General features: G+C 49.9%; 2 protein-coding genes across 7 annotated transcripts in view; one reads left to right on the plus strand and one right to left on the minus strand.

Moving 5' to 3' along the window:
* TAOK3 (TAO kinase 3) overlaps positions 1 to 10,316 on the plus strand; it is a 95,019-nt gene extending 84,703 nt beyond the window's left edge. For all 6 annotated transcript variants that reach the window (XM_062590505.1, XM_062590507.1, XM_062590506.1 and 3 more), the window contains 7 exons: positions 1,326 to 1,562; positions 2,134 to 2,262; positions 3,254 to 3,457; positions 6,265 to 6,504; positions 7,458 to 7,670; positions 8,153 to 8,335; positions 9,044 to 10,316. In XM_062590505.1, the coding sequence (XP_062446489.1) occupies positions 1,326 to 1,562; positions 2,134 to 2,262; positions 3,254 to 3,457; positions 6,265 to 6,504; positions 7,458 to 7,670; positions 8,153 to 8,335; positions 9,044 to 9,205 (1,368 nt within the window). In that variant the 3' untranslated portion in view covers positions 9,206 to 10,316. The remainder of the gene's footprint in view (positions 1 to 1,325; positions 1,563 to 2,133; positions 2,263 to 3,253; positions 3,458 to 6,264; positions 6,505 to 7,457; positions 7,671 to 8,152; positions 8,336 to 9,043) is intronic.
* Positions 10,317 to 11,932: 1,616 nt separating this feature from the next.
* Positions 11,933 to 14,777, minus strand: PEBP1 (phosphatidylethanolamine binding protein 1). Its single transcript, XM_062590511.1, has 4 exons — positions 14,581 to 14,777; positions 14,216 to 14,325; positions 13,477 to 13,577; positions 11,933 to 12,890 (listed from the first exon to the last, which is right to left on the minus strand). The coding sequence occupies exons 1-4, from the start codon at positions 14,713 to 14,715 to the stop codon at positions 12,673 to 12,675; spliced, it is 564 nt and encodes a 187-aa protein (XP_062446495.1). The 5' UTR covers positions 14,716 to 14,777; the 3' UTR covers positions 11,933 to 12,672.
* Between the last annotated feature and the right edge of the window lie 3,561 nt (positions 14,778 to 18,338).

Consider the following 18,338-nt stretch of genomic DNA (forward strand, 5'->3'; position numbering starts at 1 on the left):
CTCTCTCTCTCTCTCTCTTTTTTTTTTTTTTTTTTTTTAAGGGGGGGGATACTTTTTCTTTTGAAGTGGAACCATTACCATTTGCATTTCCTCTTAAACTTCTTGGCAAGCCTGCACAGGGTTTTTTCCTCCTTATCTGTGCATACACTCAGAGCATGGAAATCATGTGAAACTTGTGAGTTTGTTTCAGCTGAGTGGGGCTTATAATCTACTTCAGCCGTATGATCAAGTCAAGATAAAGAGTGCTCAGGACCAGAGCACTGTTCCCTTCTTAGAAGACTCTTGATTCTCACAGGCGAGAGCACTCCTTAAACAACACAAAGTACCTCACTTCTCTTTTGCTAGCATGAAAGCTCCTGCGTGTCTCTGCACTGGTCTTGGGAACCTGTTCGTCCCAAGATTTGCTTGTGTGTGTGCAGGTTGTCAAACATAAACAGGAACAAGACTTCAGCATCCAGAGAAGTAAAGCTGAGTAGCCATTTCTGACTCTTCAGGAGCAGCCATCTAGACAAGTGAAAGGCTGTTGTGATCAATATGGGGAAGAAAAGCAGGAAAAAATTTGTACTGGAAACTAAATGCAATGCATGTGTGAAACATAAGTTTAGCTAGGTGTGGGGTCTCCACTGTGATTGTAGTAAAAGGCCAGAGTGAGGCAGAGTTGATATGAAATTTTGCAATTTAATAATGCAAATGGATTAAATGGTTTGTTCTTATTTCTCATGAGCTAAATTAAAGACTGAGGAAGTGCTTCAGGAGACTGTGTGCAGACTGATGAAAACATGGGATCAATCTGCCACCTCTTGAATTTTAACAAGACATTTTGAACGAGGCAACTCTTAGCAGGAAATAGGTATTGAGGGACTGTATTGGAACTGTGGTGACTTAGGAAGAAAAGGAAAGGATGTGTGGATTTGCGTTTTCTTTTCTTAAAATGGATACCATTTGCTAAATCCCTCAGGGTTTGTGTCCTGTGTCTGAAGAAGGTTGTACAGCAGCCACCTTTGTGGATATTTCCATGAGTGGTTAGTAACCTGCTGCTGCACTTACTTATAACGTGACTTTTTCTGCTGTTACGTGAAAATGTACAATAAAATCCTCAGAAAAAAAAAATGGGGGTAAAAAGCAGCTTGCCCTATCAGTGCCAGAAGAGGGAAACTTCATGGTATGGTTTATGGTATTAAGTAGTAGTATTGGAACAGCGTTCCCTGGAAGTTAATTGCTAAGAGTGCAGCAGGGCATGGTCTGCTTTACAGGTAAGCAGTTAATAAGGAGAAAACTTGTTTATGAAGGCCATATAGCAGTTTTTTCCCTTTTTCTAACACCAGGTTACAAGACAGATCCATGAGCATGAGCAGGAGAACGAGTTGCGGGAACAGATGTCAGGATATAAGCGGATGCGGCGCCAGCACCAGAAGCAGCTGATCGCCCTGGAAAACAAGTTGAAGGCCGAGATGGACGAGCACCGCCTCAAGCTGCAGAAGGAGGTGGAGACTCATGCCAACAACTCGTCCATTGAGCTGGAGAAGCTGGCCAAGAAGCAAGTGGCTGTGATGGAGAAAGAGGTGAGTGTGGGTATAGGCTCCCTGGAGGTGTATCAGAAGATGGTACACAGGGCGAGCTGTGTACCAGGCTCTGGAAAAAGTCTGTGGATGTACCACTTAGAACCCATTGGTCTACCTTCCCGAGGATGGCTACTCCATTGGCATCAACCAGTAACGTAGCTAGTGACAGCTAGCCAAAAAAGACTGACAGACTTCATGGAGACCTTGGTTGCTGAGGCACGTTAGCTAGGCAGTATGACAAAGCTCACAGTGCTGTAACTGTTCCTTCTGCGTTACTCAGTCTTTCTAAAAATCTCCATGTTAATCCATATGTTGAATTAGTGGGATTTTTAACCCTCCATGGTTATTTTACTGGAGAGATGGGAAGCATGAAGAAGTTCCTGCATCTTTTTGGGGGTGTTACAGTTTGTGTGTTTGCAAGTAGCTTTCATTCAGCTGAATACTTGTGGTTTTGGCTAGCACAGGATGAGAAAATGGTAGACTGAAAGTGCATAACTGAAGATTGATTTTTATGATGCGTTTGGTACCTGCACCCTCACCCTTCTTCTCTCTCCTTCTCTGTACCTTACAGGCAAAGACAGCTGCAGCAGATGAAAAGAAATTCCAGCAACAGATTTTGGCTCAGCAAAAGAAAGACCTGGCGACCTTTTTAGAAAGTCAGAAGAAACAATACAAGCTTTGCAAGGAAAAGATTAAAGAGGCAAGAAACTGCTATTTTCAGTGCTGAAGGGGTGTGGAATGGGCATGAACTGGACTTTCTTTTTGATAAACCTGGGCCAGCCCAGGGTTTTAAGGGATGCTGTCATACTTGGAAGCAAATGTAGCAGCTAAACTTTCAGGTATTAGGAGTATCTGGCAGCATTGCTAGAATAATCTGTGAGGGCGATAGAGAGGCCTGCATAGCTCTGTAGAGCAGGATCTTTGAAACAATGGGTGATGAGGTGAAATGGGAATTTGTAGAGAATTCTTTCCCCCTTTTGCTTACCTGGTTTTCCCCTCAGGCCTTAAGGAACCACAGCAGCCATGTAGATATCACTCAACCTTACCCATTCTGTGATTCACTAAAAGCCTTGTGATCACTTACACAAATTAGAATAAAGAAATGAGTAATGTGGTATATAGCTAATCCATTGCAAATTGTGTTGCTTAAGGACAGTGTCCCTGGCAGAGCTCCAAAATCATTTGCTGTTAAGAATGTAGAAGGGAGAGAAAGGATAGTAAGGAGTCCTGTTAGGTTTTTGATTCAGCAGAGAATTGGGCTTGTATTAAAGTCTCATTTGAATAAAGGAAACTGGAATCCAAGCTGGAAGGCTTTGTAAAACAGGTGCAGAGCTGGAAAGGGAGCCGAGGCTTCTGACCCATTCTCTTTTTCTGGGCCATCAGAGCCTCCCCTTCAGTGATGTTTTACTGTCTTCTCTTTGTGGTACTGTTTAGTCTTTGAGATAGTTCTGTTTTTCCTTCCACTTTTTTCCCCCTTCCTTTTAATAATGCAGCTCTAAAAAGAGTAGAGCTGGGCACATGCAGGTGGCAAGTGTGATTCTGCTGATAGCTGGTGCCGTAGTCAGGCTTCTGGTGTCTTACTTTTATAAATTAAATAGCAGAGGACTAGCCAGTGACTGGAAGGTTCTGAGAGTCCTGTGTTTCTGTGATCCTAAGGAAAGTTACATTTTCTCGACTGTGCCTGCATGCAGGAAATGAATGAGGACCACAGCACACCGAAGAAAGAGAAGCAAGAAAGAATATCCAAACACAAAGAGAACCTGCAGCACACTCAGGCTGAAGAGGAGGCCCATCTTCTCAGCCAGCAGAGACTCTACTACGACAAAAACTGCCGTTCCTTCAAGAGAAGAACGATGATCAAGAGGCATGAGATGGAGCAGCAGAACATTCGGGAAGTATGGCACTCTTCAATTCCTCTCCCAAGTGTTTCTTTAATTGTTTTAGCTTCGTGTCTATAAAATAGTTTGCTAATTATGTGATATTAGGTCTTCATGTTTTCATTTGCTAATCTGAACTGAGAAAAATGTAAGAAATATGTTTTGGGCACTAGTAGTCCACTTGGAAATGTAGGTATATGGCTACTTTTATTAATGAAAGAGAGTAGCATAATTAGCTTCCAGCCAGAAACATGATGTGGGCAACCAACTCTGGATGAGATGCATCCACCTGGACTCCTTGGCATGAGGTTTTTGGGGGAGCCTGGTGGGTACTTTTTGCAATGTGGGGCAGAGTGTTTGCCAGGTTGAGTGTTGGGGACGCATGTAGGAGAGCTGTAGAAAAACTGAAGGGACATCATATGAACAGTTCTTACTGGCTAAAAGACCTCACACAGTACAAATATATGTAACAGAACAGTAATAACCCTAAAGGAACAGAAGATTAAGGTTGCAGAACAAAATGCTAAAAAATTTAGAAATACCAGAATTCAGACCACCTCCATATCTGCCCTCTGATTATCTTCAAATAATCAGATGTTTCTTTTGTCTTAGGGCCCTACTTAACTGAATGCACAGAATGGGCGTTAGTTTGTTAATTAGGAGCTATTCAGCATCTTGTTTTTTTTCTTGCCTTAGAGGCTTCATACAGTCAAATACTGATTTGAAGAGAGAATTATTACTTTTTTGAAGACTTTTTTGTGGTATCAATCATTACAGTATCTGAATTCTTCATGAATGCTGTTTTTGCATAAGGACTATCAGCATTTTAGTAAAGGCAGAGAAAAAATAGTCAAAAACTTCTAATAATCATGTTCTTAGTCTGGTAACATCAGTTTTATCAGGATCCTTAACATTGCCTATTATTTTACTTTTTCAGAGCTTAGCTTCCTTTGGCTTTAGATGTACCCAGGACTGCTCAGTTGCTTTGCAAATCACATCCAAAGATGTCAGTTTGGACACGCTGAAAATGAATGACTGAAGAGTCAGATTCAGGCACCCTAATCACTGCGTACATGCTCTGAGGCAGGGATGAGAACAGAATTCAGTTATCTAGCATGGTATTTGAGTGTATTTTAACCAAGAAAACCACCTTCTTTCCCTGAGCTCCTTCATTCAGTCTCTTAAGAGACTTAAATTTTCAGAATTATGCAAGTGTCTTTTATTTCCCTAAAATAATTTTCCTACTAATTAGTTTAAATTCACTGGATCAATCACCTAAAGTAAATTACACTTCTAAAATACCAACGTTAAGTGTTTGAAGTAACCACAGAAGTTGTGGATGGGAACCGTGTTTGCAGCTGGGTAGGCGTTGGTGAGAAGTGGAACGTGCCTCCCCGTGTTGATGCTGCATGAACTGAAATCAGGCGTGGAATGGGCAGGAGGCATTTGAGGTTCAGGGTGGCCTGTCCTAAGACCGAGGCACAAACATTGCAGCTTACTGCCTGGGCCGAGGTATTTCCTGTTCAGTGTGCTACCTGCCTTTATGTAAATGCGAAATGATTTCAGTGTATCAACAGATCTAATTTTTGGTCGTAGCTCTCAAGGTGCAAGTTCTGTTTAAATTTAAACATGTGCAACATCTTTATGGCCAAGCATGCAGATATGAGTCCTGACCCAATTTCCTTCCCATCCCTCCTTCCCAATCCCCTTAAAACTCACTGCTGTTACAGGCAAAGGGGCTGGAGCGCCTGTTTGCAGGTGCTGACATTGGGAAGTCCAACGGGACTACAGTGTGCGAGCAACAACTCAAATAGAACAATCAGATTTTTTTGTTTCTACTGCAGAAACTTGTTAGCCAGCCAGCACTGGGCCCTCGCTGTGCTAGGCGCTGTACATTAGTGTAGTGCGAGGCAGCCCCCGCTGTGCTTGTCTTAGGCCAGCGTGGAGCACAGCGATGAGTTTGGGAGAGGAGAGCTGGAGCTGAAATGTACCAGCTAGACCGTCTGTGAAGGTCATCAAATCACCAGTAAGGGGTACAGCTGTAACCACTGCTTGGCTGAGTTGGATTTGTCCTTGTGCTCTACAGGTTACCTGGAGACAGAAATCTTAACAGAAATTAGTGAAAGAATCAGATATTCTCCTCTTTCTTGGTTTACAATTCAGTGAATGTTTTCCTAGACTGCAGGGTATTGTGCAAAGAAACTCTTTATGTGCACACTGCAGAACCAGCAGGAGACTTGGAAGAGGTTCTTATTTTACAAATTTGCTGCAGCAAGGGCCAAAAGTCACCTGTATGCAGCAGTAGATAACGTGGCTTTTCTTAATGTTGTGTGTTGGAGCTGACCGCCTTTGCTTTGACTGTGTTAACCTAGTGGTAGATGGGAAGACTTTCCCCCAGCATGCAGCAGGAGTTAACGGGGTAATTTAAAACAGACGAACAAAATAATCCACCCTGATCCCTGGGGTCAGTCACCCAGCCCAGACACCACCAGCTCTGAGCACTGGGAGGATGTGTTAAAACCTCCTGTGATTCGCAGCTGTAGCCCAGCTCTTGCACGTTGTCCCAGTGCCACCTGCTGGAGACTCACTGGGGGAACCTGGAGCTGCGGGAGGAGCGAGTTACTGAGGGATGCTAGATGGTTGCTTTGTCACCGTTCCCATCGGGCTCTTGGCTTTGTATGCTTCCCTGCGGCAGGAGAAAACCCTTGGTGCCATCTGGATGAGTGACTAAAACGCCCAGTCTTGCAAATTCAACTGCTGCGTCTTTGGGCATAGAGAATCGCTCCCCAGTTTGCTTTCTTGTGCTTTGCTGTCATTTTGTGCAGGAGTTAAACAAAAAACGGACACAGAAGGAAATGGAGCACGCCATGCTGATCCGGCACGACGAGTCGACGCGCGAGCTGGAGTATAGGCAGCTGCACACGCTGCAGAAGCTGCGAATGGACCTGATCCGGCTGCAGCACCAGACTGAGCTTGAGAACCAGCTGGAATACAACAAGCGGAGAGAGCGGGAGCTGCACAGGAAGCATTTCATGGAGCTCCGGCAGCAACCAAAGAACCTGAAGGTGCTGGAAGCTTTAGTTCCTCCTCTTCCACCCTCTGTTCTGCCGTGCTTGCTGAGGCCGGCCGGCCTGTGCGCTTCCTGCCTCCTCCATGCACCATCTACGCGACAACCTCCCTTCTCCAGCACCTCTGTGTGCTTTTCCTTGCTTCCCTTCCCCTTATACAGAGCTCATCTCTTACAAAAAGCAAGCTATTACAGCAAAGAGCTCACTGAGTGTTTTTTAAATGCTGTGTTAATTTAGCTTGCTGGGTAAAAATAGACTAGTACTTAGCAAAGTATGACAGAATTTGCTTCTGATGAGCTTTGCTTTCTTCAGGCCGTTGCTCCTGTCAGCCTGTGAGCCTCAATATGGAAAGGGGCTGGATGATGCTTCCTTGCTTTCAAAGTCAACAAAAGGAAAAACATGGGTTGGCTGAGCACCATGCTTTTGTGCTCCAAATTCAGCTACTGGTTAATTAGAAGTGTCTGAGCTGCTCTTGGAGATTTGTGTTCCAAAAGGCCAGAGAAGCACATTGGTTTTTTTGCTTCTTTCCACTCCCAATAGTTCTCCGATCTGCAGTCTTCTCATAATGTGTGGTCAGGTGAGGGAGGCAGCTTATGGGGGATTTTGTAGGGTAGTAAAAGGGGAGGCCTTGCAAAGCAAAAGCTGTGAGGAAGGTGTGCAGCAGGAGACTGGCTAGGTGACCTGCAGGAAGCAGTGGTAGAAATACCCTGGCTTGATGAGTGTTTAGTGGATCTTGTTAGTGGCCAAGGCCTCTGATCCGCAGCCCCCTAGCAGGTGCTGAGGCAGAGCCTGAGCTTGTGCTGCCCCTGCCTCGCTGCGGGTGAGTATGGAGCAGGCGTCACCCAGGGACAGGGGCAGGAGGTAGCGTGGAGCATAGGGAAAACTGGTTCTCCCTGCCCTGTCCGTTCCCAAAGCTCTTCATGCTCTTCACGTGGCTCCTTCCTTGGCAGGCGATGGAAATGCAGATCAAAAAGCAGTTCCAGGACACATGCAAAGTGCAAACAAAGCAGTACAAAGCACTGAAGAATCACCAGCTGGAAGTAACTCCAAAGAGTGAGCACAAGACAATTTTGAAGAGCCTGAAGGATGAGCAGACGAGGAAGCTCGCCATCCTCGCAGAGCAGTATGAGCAGAGCATCAATGAGATGATGGCCTCACAGGCGGTAAGTTGCAGCACCCAGCGCCGCCCGTCTCTGGAAATGGGGTTGCTGACCATGGTGCACGTAGGAGCTGCTGCAGTCGGGCCAACTGCCCATGTAGCACGTTGGGTTCTTCCTGCTGGCTGGTTGGCAATGCAGTTGTGTTCGTAACATCTTAATTTGGTGTCTCAGACACCACTTTCCTTTTGTAACAAGTATCCAGCAGAACAGACATCCTTTCCTTCCTCCTGCTCCCTCGCACGTTGAGGGTTTAGATTTGGATCTTCAGTGAGACTTCTGCCTCCGGGTGTGAGTGGGAAAGTAAATGTTTAAAACCCTTCCTGCTATCTTATTTGGCAGCAAACACAGAAGGTGCAATCTGGGTCACACCGAGGCGCAGGCTCCCTGGCTTTGGGAAGAAAGAGCAGTGTGTTGCTGGCATCAGAGCAGAGAAGTTACTAGTGGAGGCTTAAATGTTTTTTGTTTTTTCCCTGATGATGTTACAGCTACGGCTGGATGAGGCCCAAGAAGCAGAATGCCAGGCCCTGAGACTGCAACTCCAGCAGGAGATGGAGCTGCTCAACGCGTATCAGAGCAAAATCAAGATGCAGACAGAAGCACAGCATGAAAGAGAACTCCAGAAGCTGGAGCAACGGGTGTCACTGCGCAGGGCACATCTTGAACAAAAGGTACGTTTTGGGTAGGCTGCTGGGGAGTATGTGGCTACATGCGTCAGTCTTGCGTTGGACACAGCAATTCCCAGGCTATTCCAGGTCTAGTGAAATTGATGCCAAGAACCAGAATAGATGAGTGGATGTTCTGGAAGGAGCTGGCTAGGCCATTTCAGTAACGCGGTGAGGGGAGGGGAGAAGCTGACGTGTGTGTGTGTGTGTGTTTGGCTGCATAAGTCATCTGCAAAATGTACTGCCTCACCATATGAAACAAATAATTCATCAGAGCTTTGCAAAAGAAAGCCTCAGAGTCACCTTTCCTGCTTCAGCACTGATCATAAGCTGAGGCCAGGAGGAAATTCTGCTTGTTACTTATTGGCCAGATGCAGCTGTGGGGGGAAAAAGGAGCCCTGCAGCTCCCGGCATTAGCATCTGCCGGAGAAAGGCTACGTGGCCCGTGCTTGGAGGGGAGGACTCCTCCCGCACAGGCTTAGGTCGGCTCGTGGCGAGGCCCCGAGAGGTGGGGCAGTGTGCGAGCGCCCCTCCCGCTGCCCTCCTGCCTTCCCCCGCCCGCTGGCACCAGCGCCCTGTTGCAGCGGAGCACGGCCGGTACCGCTGCAAACGGAGCAGCAGGTGCCGCCGGTTCGGAACCGCCTGACCCGGGGCCAGGGCGGCGCCAGGGCCGGGAGGCCGTTGCTGAGGGGCTGCTGACTGTGCTTCTTTCAGATCGAAGAGGAGCTAGCCGCCCTGCAGAAGGAGCGCAGCGAGAGGATAAAGTTTCTGTTGGAGAGGCAGGAGCGAGAGATTGAAACGTTTGACATGGAGAGCATGCGAATGGGCTTTGGGAATTTGGTCGCGTTAGAATATCCCAAGGAGGACTATAGATGAGATTAAATTTCTTTGCCATTTAAAAACAAACAAAAAATAATAATAATGATAAAACTTGCAAAACCAACATTCCCCATGTTAACGGGCGTGCTCTCTCTCTTTCTGTCTCTCTTACTGACATCGTGTCGGACTAGTGCCTGTATATTCTTATTCCATCAGGGGCCCCCTTTCCCCCCTGTGTCGAGTCCCAGTGGTGGACAGCTCCTGGCGGTCTTTTTCATAGTATGTCACAGTATTGATGTCTCTGTGCAATGATTAAAAATGTTTCAGTGAAAACTTTGGAGACAGTTTTAATGGAAAAAACAAAAAAGTGGATGTATGTTGCTTTTGAGCAATCACTCATTTTACCACCAATCAATGGAAGTACAAGCAAAAAAAAAATCAAATGATATATACAAACCCAGGGGGAGAGAGACTAAATCCGCAGCCTTACCTTAACTAGCTGCTGCATAATTTTATTTTATTTTTATTTTTTTGGTATTTATTCATCAGGAATAATTAAATAATAAAAATTTTATTAAAGATTAAAAAATTTGATACATTTTACAGAAAACTTAATCGTGATGTACATATCAGTGGTGACATATTATTACTTTTTTGGGGGTGGGGAGGGATGGGGCAAAGAACTGGTGATTTTTAGAAGAACCATGCCAGGCGAGGCGGGAATTAGACCTCGGTCCTCGGCATATTCTTGATTGTATCATAATCATTTTCTGCTGTTGCAGAGAATGTGAATACACTTAAATGAGCCCACAGGATCCCAGTAGCACAAATTGGGCTTTGTCAAATCGTGTATTTTGTGTATAGAAGGAATTTAAGGAGAGCTTTTACTTATTTTCATATTGTATTTTAACTGTTTCTCTGATCAAAAATTTTTTTACTTCTTTCCCCCCCCCCCTTCCCTCCTGGTCCCAGCCACCCTGCCCACTTTCCAGTTCAGTATTTGGAGTTCAACACTGTCTGTCAGATCATCCCGATCCCTTTATTTTCTTTTTTTGTTCCTCCCCCAAATCCACCCCCAACCCCATGATTTTGGTCATAAATACTGCATTATTCACACTTTCAAACTGTGTATTTTCTTACAATAAAAAGATTAAAAAAAAAGGCTTTACTTCTTTTGCATGCACTTTAAAAAAAACAAAACAACAAAAACATTTTTCAGGTTCAAAGGAAGAGCATGAATAACTGTCAGAGCTTTTAATTATATTTGTAAATAAAAGTGTTCATCACGATGCCTCGCTGTCTCATTGGGGCGGGGAGAGCGACTCCGGGCCTGTCCCCCTCCTTCCCCGCGCGCTGCGAAGAGGGGAAGGGGCCTGCGCGGCTTCGTGCCCTGCTGCCGCCGTGGCGCCTGCAGGCGCTCGGGGGCGCGAGGCCTGGGGCAGCGAGGCCCGGCCACCCTGCTCTTCAGGCTGTCGCAGCGCTCGCAGGGGCTGCAGGAACTTGCTGTGGTTTTTTCCCACCCCCCTGCTTGGCTGGGGGCGTTCTTAGTGCATCAGCTGTTACTCAGCACAGTGCACTACAGCTGCTCAGGCCTCTCATCTGCATCCACCTGAGGCATTTCTAGTCTTGCAGGCCTTGGCTTTGAGTAGTTAAGGGTGTTTCCTCTCCTCAGAATCATTAGGATTCCAACTTCTTTCACTCTTTGCTGGGCCTTTGGTTATGAATTATTGCAGTTTTTATCAGAGGTGCTGAGTCTTGCTGTGTGCTGGGCCAGTTGGCTCCCGAGTACCCGTAAACTTGCTGCAGTTGACGACGGAGTTCCTGAACTGAAATCTGCAGTCAAGGGTTTTGGCTTCAGCCAGTTTGGCTGTGGTGGCTGGGGCTCCTGCAGAGCAGCACCGGCTGCTGGGAGGGAAAGAGGCCTCCAGGCAGCCCCATGATGTGGGCAGAGAAACCGTCCCCCCTGCCCAGGCACAGACTGGCTCTTCAGCAGCTGACAAACCTCTCCTGAGCAAGCTGGGGTCTGTGAGCCAGGGTGGGAGGATCCGGTAACAGCCAAACTGCTTCCCTGCAGCTGGCAAAGGCAGGAGGTAGAGCTGTGAGCAAATGCTGCCCCATTAGCTGCAAGGAATGTGAATGCTATCACTAGGTAACAGGAGGGTTTTCAGAGAATAAATTACCCTGTGATGAATGAGATGATAGATCGAGAGTGGCTTCAAAAACAGCCTGGAAAAAAGTGGTACCTGTTTTAATTTTTAAAGAGGGACAGGCCATGTTCCATTCACTAGGAACGTCTACTGCACTTAGGCCATGTGTTTAACTGCCTCATGTTCGTGGACAGACACATCCTGCTCTATATGCTCCTGCCTTCAAGTTAGCAGGAGAATTTCTGTAGCAATTTGAGCAAATTTTAAGCTTTAATCCACCAGCTGCTTGCAGTAGGGACATCAATGTTGCACAGACTGTGTGTGTCCCCTGACAAGAGGCTTTCTGGGAGTGACTTTCAAGCAGGGAGGCTCAACAGCTGCCTGGTGCCTTCCCCTACCTTTAGGTATTAATTAAGTTCAAAGCAGGCATGTTTTTTCTGAAGCATCAGTACTTTCTCCCCTGGGGTTTACATACCAAAGCAAGAGGTGTTTCAGGCCGCACTGCCAGTATGTTGGGGCTCTTCTCACAGGGTTCCAGCTTCTCACCTCCATTATGTCAGGAGGAGGAAAAGGAATGGATTACTGCATGCTGCTCCTAAGCAGTCCCCTCTCCCCCACAAGACAACAACCACAAACATTCGTTTGGGCAAGTTTTTAATTGCACAGTAACATCACATTACAACAAAACTGGAACAAAATGAAGTAGCGTTGAGCTGTTCATCAAATGTTCAGCTTTGAGAGTTAACAACAGATCAGAGGATATCCCTTTAAACCAATTCCTTGCCTTATTCAACCAATTATTCCAGCATTACTTTAGCGGAGAAGCAGAGTCATTGGCCAAATTTTTAATGAAGGGAAAAAAAAAAACAGCATCCCTGAGGCCACCATCTCCTCCTGTCTCCTGGAAAGGAGAGACTCTACCTACATAGCCAGCATCAACCCAGCAGTTGTACTGTACCTACACCACCGCTGCATATCATTGTAGTACAGCACAGAGATGCTTTAAATAACATCATTGATTCTTAAAGGCTTTGACTTCCCTTGCACTCCAGTCAGCCTGGAAGGGGGTGGCCATTACAGAGGCAGCTTTTCAGAAGCTTGGCTAGTTAGCTACCGCCTGCAATTACAGGAGTCAGCTGAAGCACAGCACAAGGCTGGGCCACGGCGACACTGAAGCAGATTTACATCAGGGACAGGGTTGTGATTCAGGCTACAATTTTAGTGGTCAGTTCAAGAGCAGTTGGGCGCAAGTCATTAATCAAAATTACAAAGAAATGCTTTGACCAAACTGGTCTCCAAGGGGACAGGGGACATCACACAGTGCTTGTCTAGGTGGAGGAAGAACAAGGATACCTGCAAGCTCAGGCTCCCCTCTCCCTACTTCCCAGACAGCTGCTCATAGAGTTTTGGCACGTAATCATCCCACTCCGCCTGGTAGCAAGTGCCAGCCACCGGCGCCCCCAGCTCATACTTGCTGCGGAAAGCCGCCACTTTGAACTTCCCTCGTTTGTCACCAGAGCGATTAGACAGGATGGGCTCATTGCAGGTCAGCTGCTTTGGCTGCTCGTACACCAGCCACACGTACCGGTGCAGCCCTGTGGGGAGGAGAGTGTTACCGAGCGCTCTCTCACCAGCGGGAAGCCCTTGCTCCCAGAGGGGCTCTCGGGGAGCATCAGGCCCTCGCAGCACCCAGCCCTTCTGCAACCAACACGCACAGCCTCAAGTATCAGATGTGCCAGGGTTTAAAGCTTGCTCTAAAGTGACCTCAACAGCTCAGAGAAACAGAAGGCTACACCTACCTGGGAACTGCTAGTGTCGTTCTCCAGGATAAAATGACTAAGCATGATGGAGCTAAAAGAGCTTATAGAAGATGGACTAGATACGCTTGAATAACTCATGTCATGCCCAGACTAGAGCTCCCTGCCTCCCAGTCAGCACTGCCCCCCACACGCAGGCAGAACAGACAGCCGAGGGGACGGCTCCAACTCCTGTCAGCGCCGGCCTCGGCTACGTGCGGCTGGGACAGCCCTGCGCCGGGCCACTTCTGCAGAGCGACGCCGGCTGCTCACTAGGGCGGCAGCTGCTTTCTGCAGGCCGGCCACCCTCTCCTGCTCCCTGCGTCTGGTCACTCGCAGCACAGCTGTGCTCAGAGTAGGAGACCTGCAGCTCTTGGGCACTGACCTGTTCCTTTGGGAGGTCCTGAGCCAACATAATCTGACAGCACTTTCCCACTCCCCACATCATTGCCTTTCATGTTGGTCACCAGGAAGTGATGCCATTCCCTGAAAAGGAAAAGCAACAAGCACTGAGACTGCACCACAGCCCCCTTCTCTGCTCTCCGCTGCTGCCTTTCCATAAGGTTGTCAGTGTACAACTGACAACAGTCAGTAATCCTGACAATCCTGACAACAGTGAGGTAATCCTCACTGGTTTGCCAAAGAGCATTAGTTTGTGTAGGAGGTACTGCCTCCCCTGCAAGCTTTACTTCAGGATGCACAGCCATCATAACTAGCTCTGTCATCCTACTCCACAGCTCCAGGGAACTGAGAATCCAGAGGCTGCCTCCTAAGGAGTACTGCACACATGTCCAAGCCTGACTAAGCTGCTTTAAGAGCCCCCTTTAAGAGTACAGGCAGACCCAATTCCAGCACATACACACACCACATTAGAGTGAGCAGCTGTCACTCTGCTCCTCCAAGCTGCAGCAGCCCTCTGAATACTAGTGGCAAAAGCAGCTGCTCTTCCCAGCACCCATCTTTGTCTCAAGGAGAAGCAAGAACTCTGCTTCCATCCCGACCTACCCACTTACTGCCGCACGGCAGACACAGCGCATTCCCCACTGGCTCCTAAGCCTTTTCTCAGAGCAGGAGCGATGCTGCATTTTCCCTAGGCAAGATAAGAAGCTGCCCACTCCCATTACCTGAACTTCGGGTCCTTCCTACTGGGAGCATCCGGGTCCGTGAGGACCAGGGTGTAGAACTTCTGGGGATCGCAGCCATCCCACTCGATGCTGGTGGGACGATGCTGGACCTGGAGGGGTGAAGCGTTAGCGCGAGGCACGGCGCAGCCCGCCCCAAGCAGCCGCCCTGCACACAGAGGCCGCGCGTGGCGCTCGGGACCGGCCCACGACAACTGCCGGGATTCCTCCCGCGTCGCGACCCCCGCGCCACGACCGGTGCGGCTGCGAGCGGCAGGAGGAGGCCGCCGCGCCGCGCCGCGCCGCACGGCCCGGGCCGCGCCGCCGCCCGCCATCTTGCGGCGCCCGCCGCGGGCCCCGCCACTCACCTGCGTGGGGGTCAGCACCTTGCCCAGCTCGTCGATCTCCACGGCGCCATACTTGACGCGCAGCGGCTGCGCCGGCTTCTGCTCCACCTCGGTGAGGCTCAGCGGCCCGCTCCACAGGCTCAGGTCCACCGGCATGGCCGCGCTCCGCGCACTGCGCACCGCGCCGCGTCCAGCCCGCCGCCGCGCCAGCCGCGCCAGCCCCGCCCCCCGCGGCAGCCCCGCCCCCCGCTAGCCCCGCCCCCGGCGCTAGCCCCGCCCCCGGCGCCGCCGCCCCGCTCGGGCTCCGCGGCGGCCGCGGCTGCCTCTCGCCTTGGCCCTGCAATGAATTAGCTTACGCCTGACGCAAGCGAGCTTACTGCAGGGGAGGATACACGTCCTCCTCCGCCTCCTCCTCCTCCGCCGCCGCCGCCGCCCAGCAGAGCGAATCTTCCCTGTTCGGCTTGGTCGCGTTCCCGTTTCGCAGCGGAATGAGCTCAGCCCCGCGGTTCTCCCTGCGAGCAGAGGTTGTTCCGAGCTGGGGAGAAAGCACAAGCTGCACCTGAGCCTCCCAGCCGGGCCTGCGCAAGGCGCTGATGCAAAGCCGGGGGACCCGGCCTGCCTGGGGCCCACCCAGCACGGACGGACGGACGGGGCTCGGTCCAGTGCTTCAGCTCTAAGTAACTTGTCCTGGGGCTAGCGGGAGGCGATGGGAAGCGACACTGCATCCCGGCTGCGCTGTTCCTGCTGATGACACTGAGAGAAGTTAAGGGTCCACCAGGCAAAAGGGAAGGGTTTGCACATTCATGTGGGTTTGAAAAGCACTGTTCAGTCCCTGCCGAGTCCCCCAGCTTGCACACACACCACGATAGCATGTTCCAGGGCCAGCGATGGCTGCAGTGGGAGACCTTAGGGTCTGTCACCAGCTTGTGCCTGGAGTCTGGCCTGGATTCAGGCTGGGGCAACGTGAGGGCAGGGGTATGGACAGTGCAAATGCTGCTCCCATCCCCACTGTGACCAAGGCCTGTTCAGGAACACCTCCAGGCTTGGCCTTTGCTGGCCACTGGCTGCTGAGGTCTTTGTGCTAGGACAGAAAGTTTTGCCCCCCATTGAGGGCAGGGGGAGTTTTCCTTTTTTCACACAAGGCCCATTTCCCTCTGGAAACGTATGCCTATTGCCATCCTCTTGTTTGCTTTGTCCCCACAGGGCCCCTACATTCAAGGTCCAGGTTTTCAGCTGCTTCCCATGCCATAAATCCCCTCTGGCCCCACAGCAAGAGGTCCCCTAATGCGACAGCAGCTCCCTTGCAGGTAAACAGCAGTGGGATCAGTCTACTACATGCGCATATCTACGCATATCTAGCCAATCTCTCACATGACTACATGCATCACCTGCCATTCGGCCTTCTCAGTGTAATCAAGCTGACTATTTGAGCCTCTTTCTTCTCCTCTCATTTGCTTTGTTAATTAAGTGACCTACTAAGAATCCCCATATCCATTCCTGTCTGCAGGGGCAAGAAAGATGAGAACAAGGAGGTCGCTGCTAAGGATGTTCTTGGTGTGCTCCAGATACATGGCTTTTGGGTTGGGAGGTGCCCTATTCTGAAGGACAGCAGTCAAGGAACTGCTCCCACTGCCTCCCTGGTGAGAGAGGCAGCTGAGCTGAGCCGAGCCAGTGCAGCCTTGAGGGCTCACCATAAATACCTGTGCTGTGGCAAGGGCAAATGTGGATCCCTGCTGCTGACAAATTCTCCTAAGTAGCTCTCAGTTCCTGCAGTGGAGTTTTAGACATTCTGCCTTTAAGATCTAGAGCCACAGAGGTGGAGAAGCAGGCTGATGCTTCCTCCTTCAGGAAGGAGGATGTTAGAGGCAGGATCCCCAAGATGGAGTGAGTTTGCAGCCCATGCAATCAGCTGCTGGTCAGTAGGCCATCCACTGGTTGCCCATCCTTGCCCCTGGGTACATACCAGGTCATGGTGCAGCTGCCACCTCTGTATTCGCTCCACTATGTGAAGAGCATAATCCAGCTGCTGCTGAAACCGGTAAGAGCGGGCTGAGCACTGCTCCTCACATAACAGCATAAAGCAGGGCTGAGACCTCAGCCCTAGTCTTCTCCCTCGATTTGCATTCTTTGTCCCTGTAATGGGCTCTGCTCCAGAAACCAGAAACTGGTTTCTGTGATGGTGGACAATGAAGGACTATTAAGTCCACTTGGTAGAGGTCTGCAAAAAAGCCTTTATGTCTTTGGTAGAATTTCTTCTAACGTATCTGCTGCTGAAATTTAACAGCATACTAGCTGTGCTTTGTTACAGACTCACCCTCAGAAATCCAGAGGACGACTTTAAACCATTCACACCTTCCTCTGTCCAGGTTCTCCGGGAGGTGTGAGGGGGTGTTCTCTATCAGCTCTCTCCAGCTCTTTTGGACAATTCTCCTTTTGCCTCCATCCTGTACCTGTTTGGTCTGTGCTGGGTTTGTTTCATTTTTTGCTTATACCTAAGAATCATTATTTTGGTATACTTCATAGTAATTTATTGCTGTTCTTCCCAGCCCTGCTTTTAGGATTAGCTTTGGCAGTTGAATTATGGAAGGTGCTAAAGGATCCAGACTCTGGGTCAGGGGCTTCACTCTCTAGCTTCACTGCGGTGCTCTGTTTTGCCTGCTGGAGACACCATCCTCTCTGCACTAAATGTTCCTGATACTGGTCCTTGGACTGCACCTAGTCCAAGTGTGTGACCATCACCACCACCCCCAGCCATGGGTGAAATATTGGCTCCAAAGTCACTAGCCCAACTCACTTTGACATTGCATGGGCTGTTTCTGCCCCTCACCATGATGGCGGAGCCTTTCAATTTCAGTTGACATCAGCAGTTCTGCCCACAGAGCAACCTCTGTAGATATGAGACAATCTTCAGCCTTAGGATAAATCGGTGCAATGCAAGTAGAAGCCACTGCAGAGGCACCAGCTTTCACCAAACACGAAACTGGCACCATTAGTGTTATGGTGAGCTCTGTGTTAGTGTACTTTCCACAGCTTCTTTCCTCTAGTTTCATGGGTACCTTGACAAGCAGTGAGTCCTGCTTTAGTGCTATGTCCCTTTTGTCTCCTCCTTTTCCACCGGTGAGCCCTGCTGCTGGCCCTGGCAGGGCATCCTCTGCGAGTGCTACGCACAGAGTCCTCTTGTTTAAAAACCACCAGGACCATGACAAAGCAGGTATTTTCTTACAGGAGTTATTTACTGCTGGTGGTTGCTCAGGGCTCTCCATGAAGTCTAATCCCTTCTGCCCACTGGGGATGCATCTGTTGCTACCAAACTGTGGAGCAGCAGCACTCTCAAAAAAACAAACCAGGTGAGGGGAGAAGTAATGGCGAGAAAAGTCCTTGGCAGCGCAGGGGGCTCTCATGGCCAGGGATGGCCACAAGGGCTTGAGAGCAATCGCACCAGCCCCAGGAGGCTACGGAGGTGTCAGTGACGAGGCGGGTCCTGCCGCGGCTGCCCGAGAGGGGCAGCGGGGGGCGGCTGCGAGGCCACAGCGCTCGCCCGGGGCCGCTTCCACGCCGAGCAGCCCGCTGAGGGGGCGGCCAAAATGGCGGGAGGGGGCAGGCGCCGCCAAAATGGCGGGCAGCCGCCGGCTCGGGCCGAGGTACGGACCCCTCCGGGGGCCTCGGGCAGCGGGGCGGGCGAGCCCTGCTCGTGGGGCCCCCGAAGGGGCCGGGGCCGGGGCCGGGGCCGGGGCGGAGGCCCGGCGGCACCGCCTCCCGGGCGGGCCGGAGCGCGGCGG

Source organism: Rhea pennata, chromosome 17 (assembly GCF_028389875.1).
Source record: "Rhea pennata isolate bPtePen1 chromosome 17, bPtePen1.pri, whole genome shotgun sequence".
NCBI lineage: Eukaryota > Metazoa > Chordata > Aves > Rheiformes > Rheidae > Rhea > Rhea pennata.

Excerpts from the sequence above, each read along its gene's own strand:
- PEBP1 (XM_062590511.1), bottom strand. The coding sequence starts at position 14,715 with ATGCCGGTGGACCTGAGCCTGTGGAGCGGGCCGCTGAGCCTCACCGAG. Across the intron at positions 13,578-14,215 it reads AGGAAGGACCCGAAGTTCAG|GGAATGGCATCACTTCCTGG; the intron begins GTAATGGGAGTG and ends TTTCCTTTTCAG. Across the intron at positions 12,891-13,476 it reads AGGACCTCCCAAAGGAACAG|GGCTGCACCGGTACGTGTGG; the intron begins GTCAGTGCCCAA and ends TCCTCCCCACAG.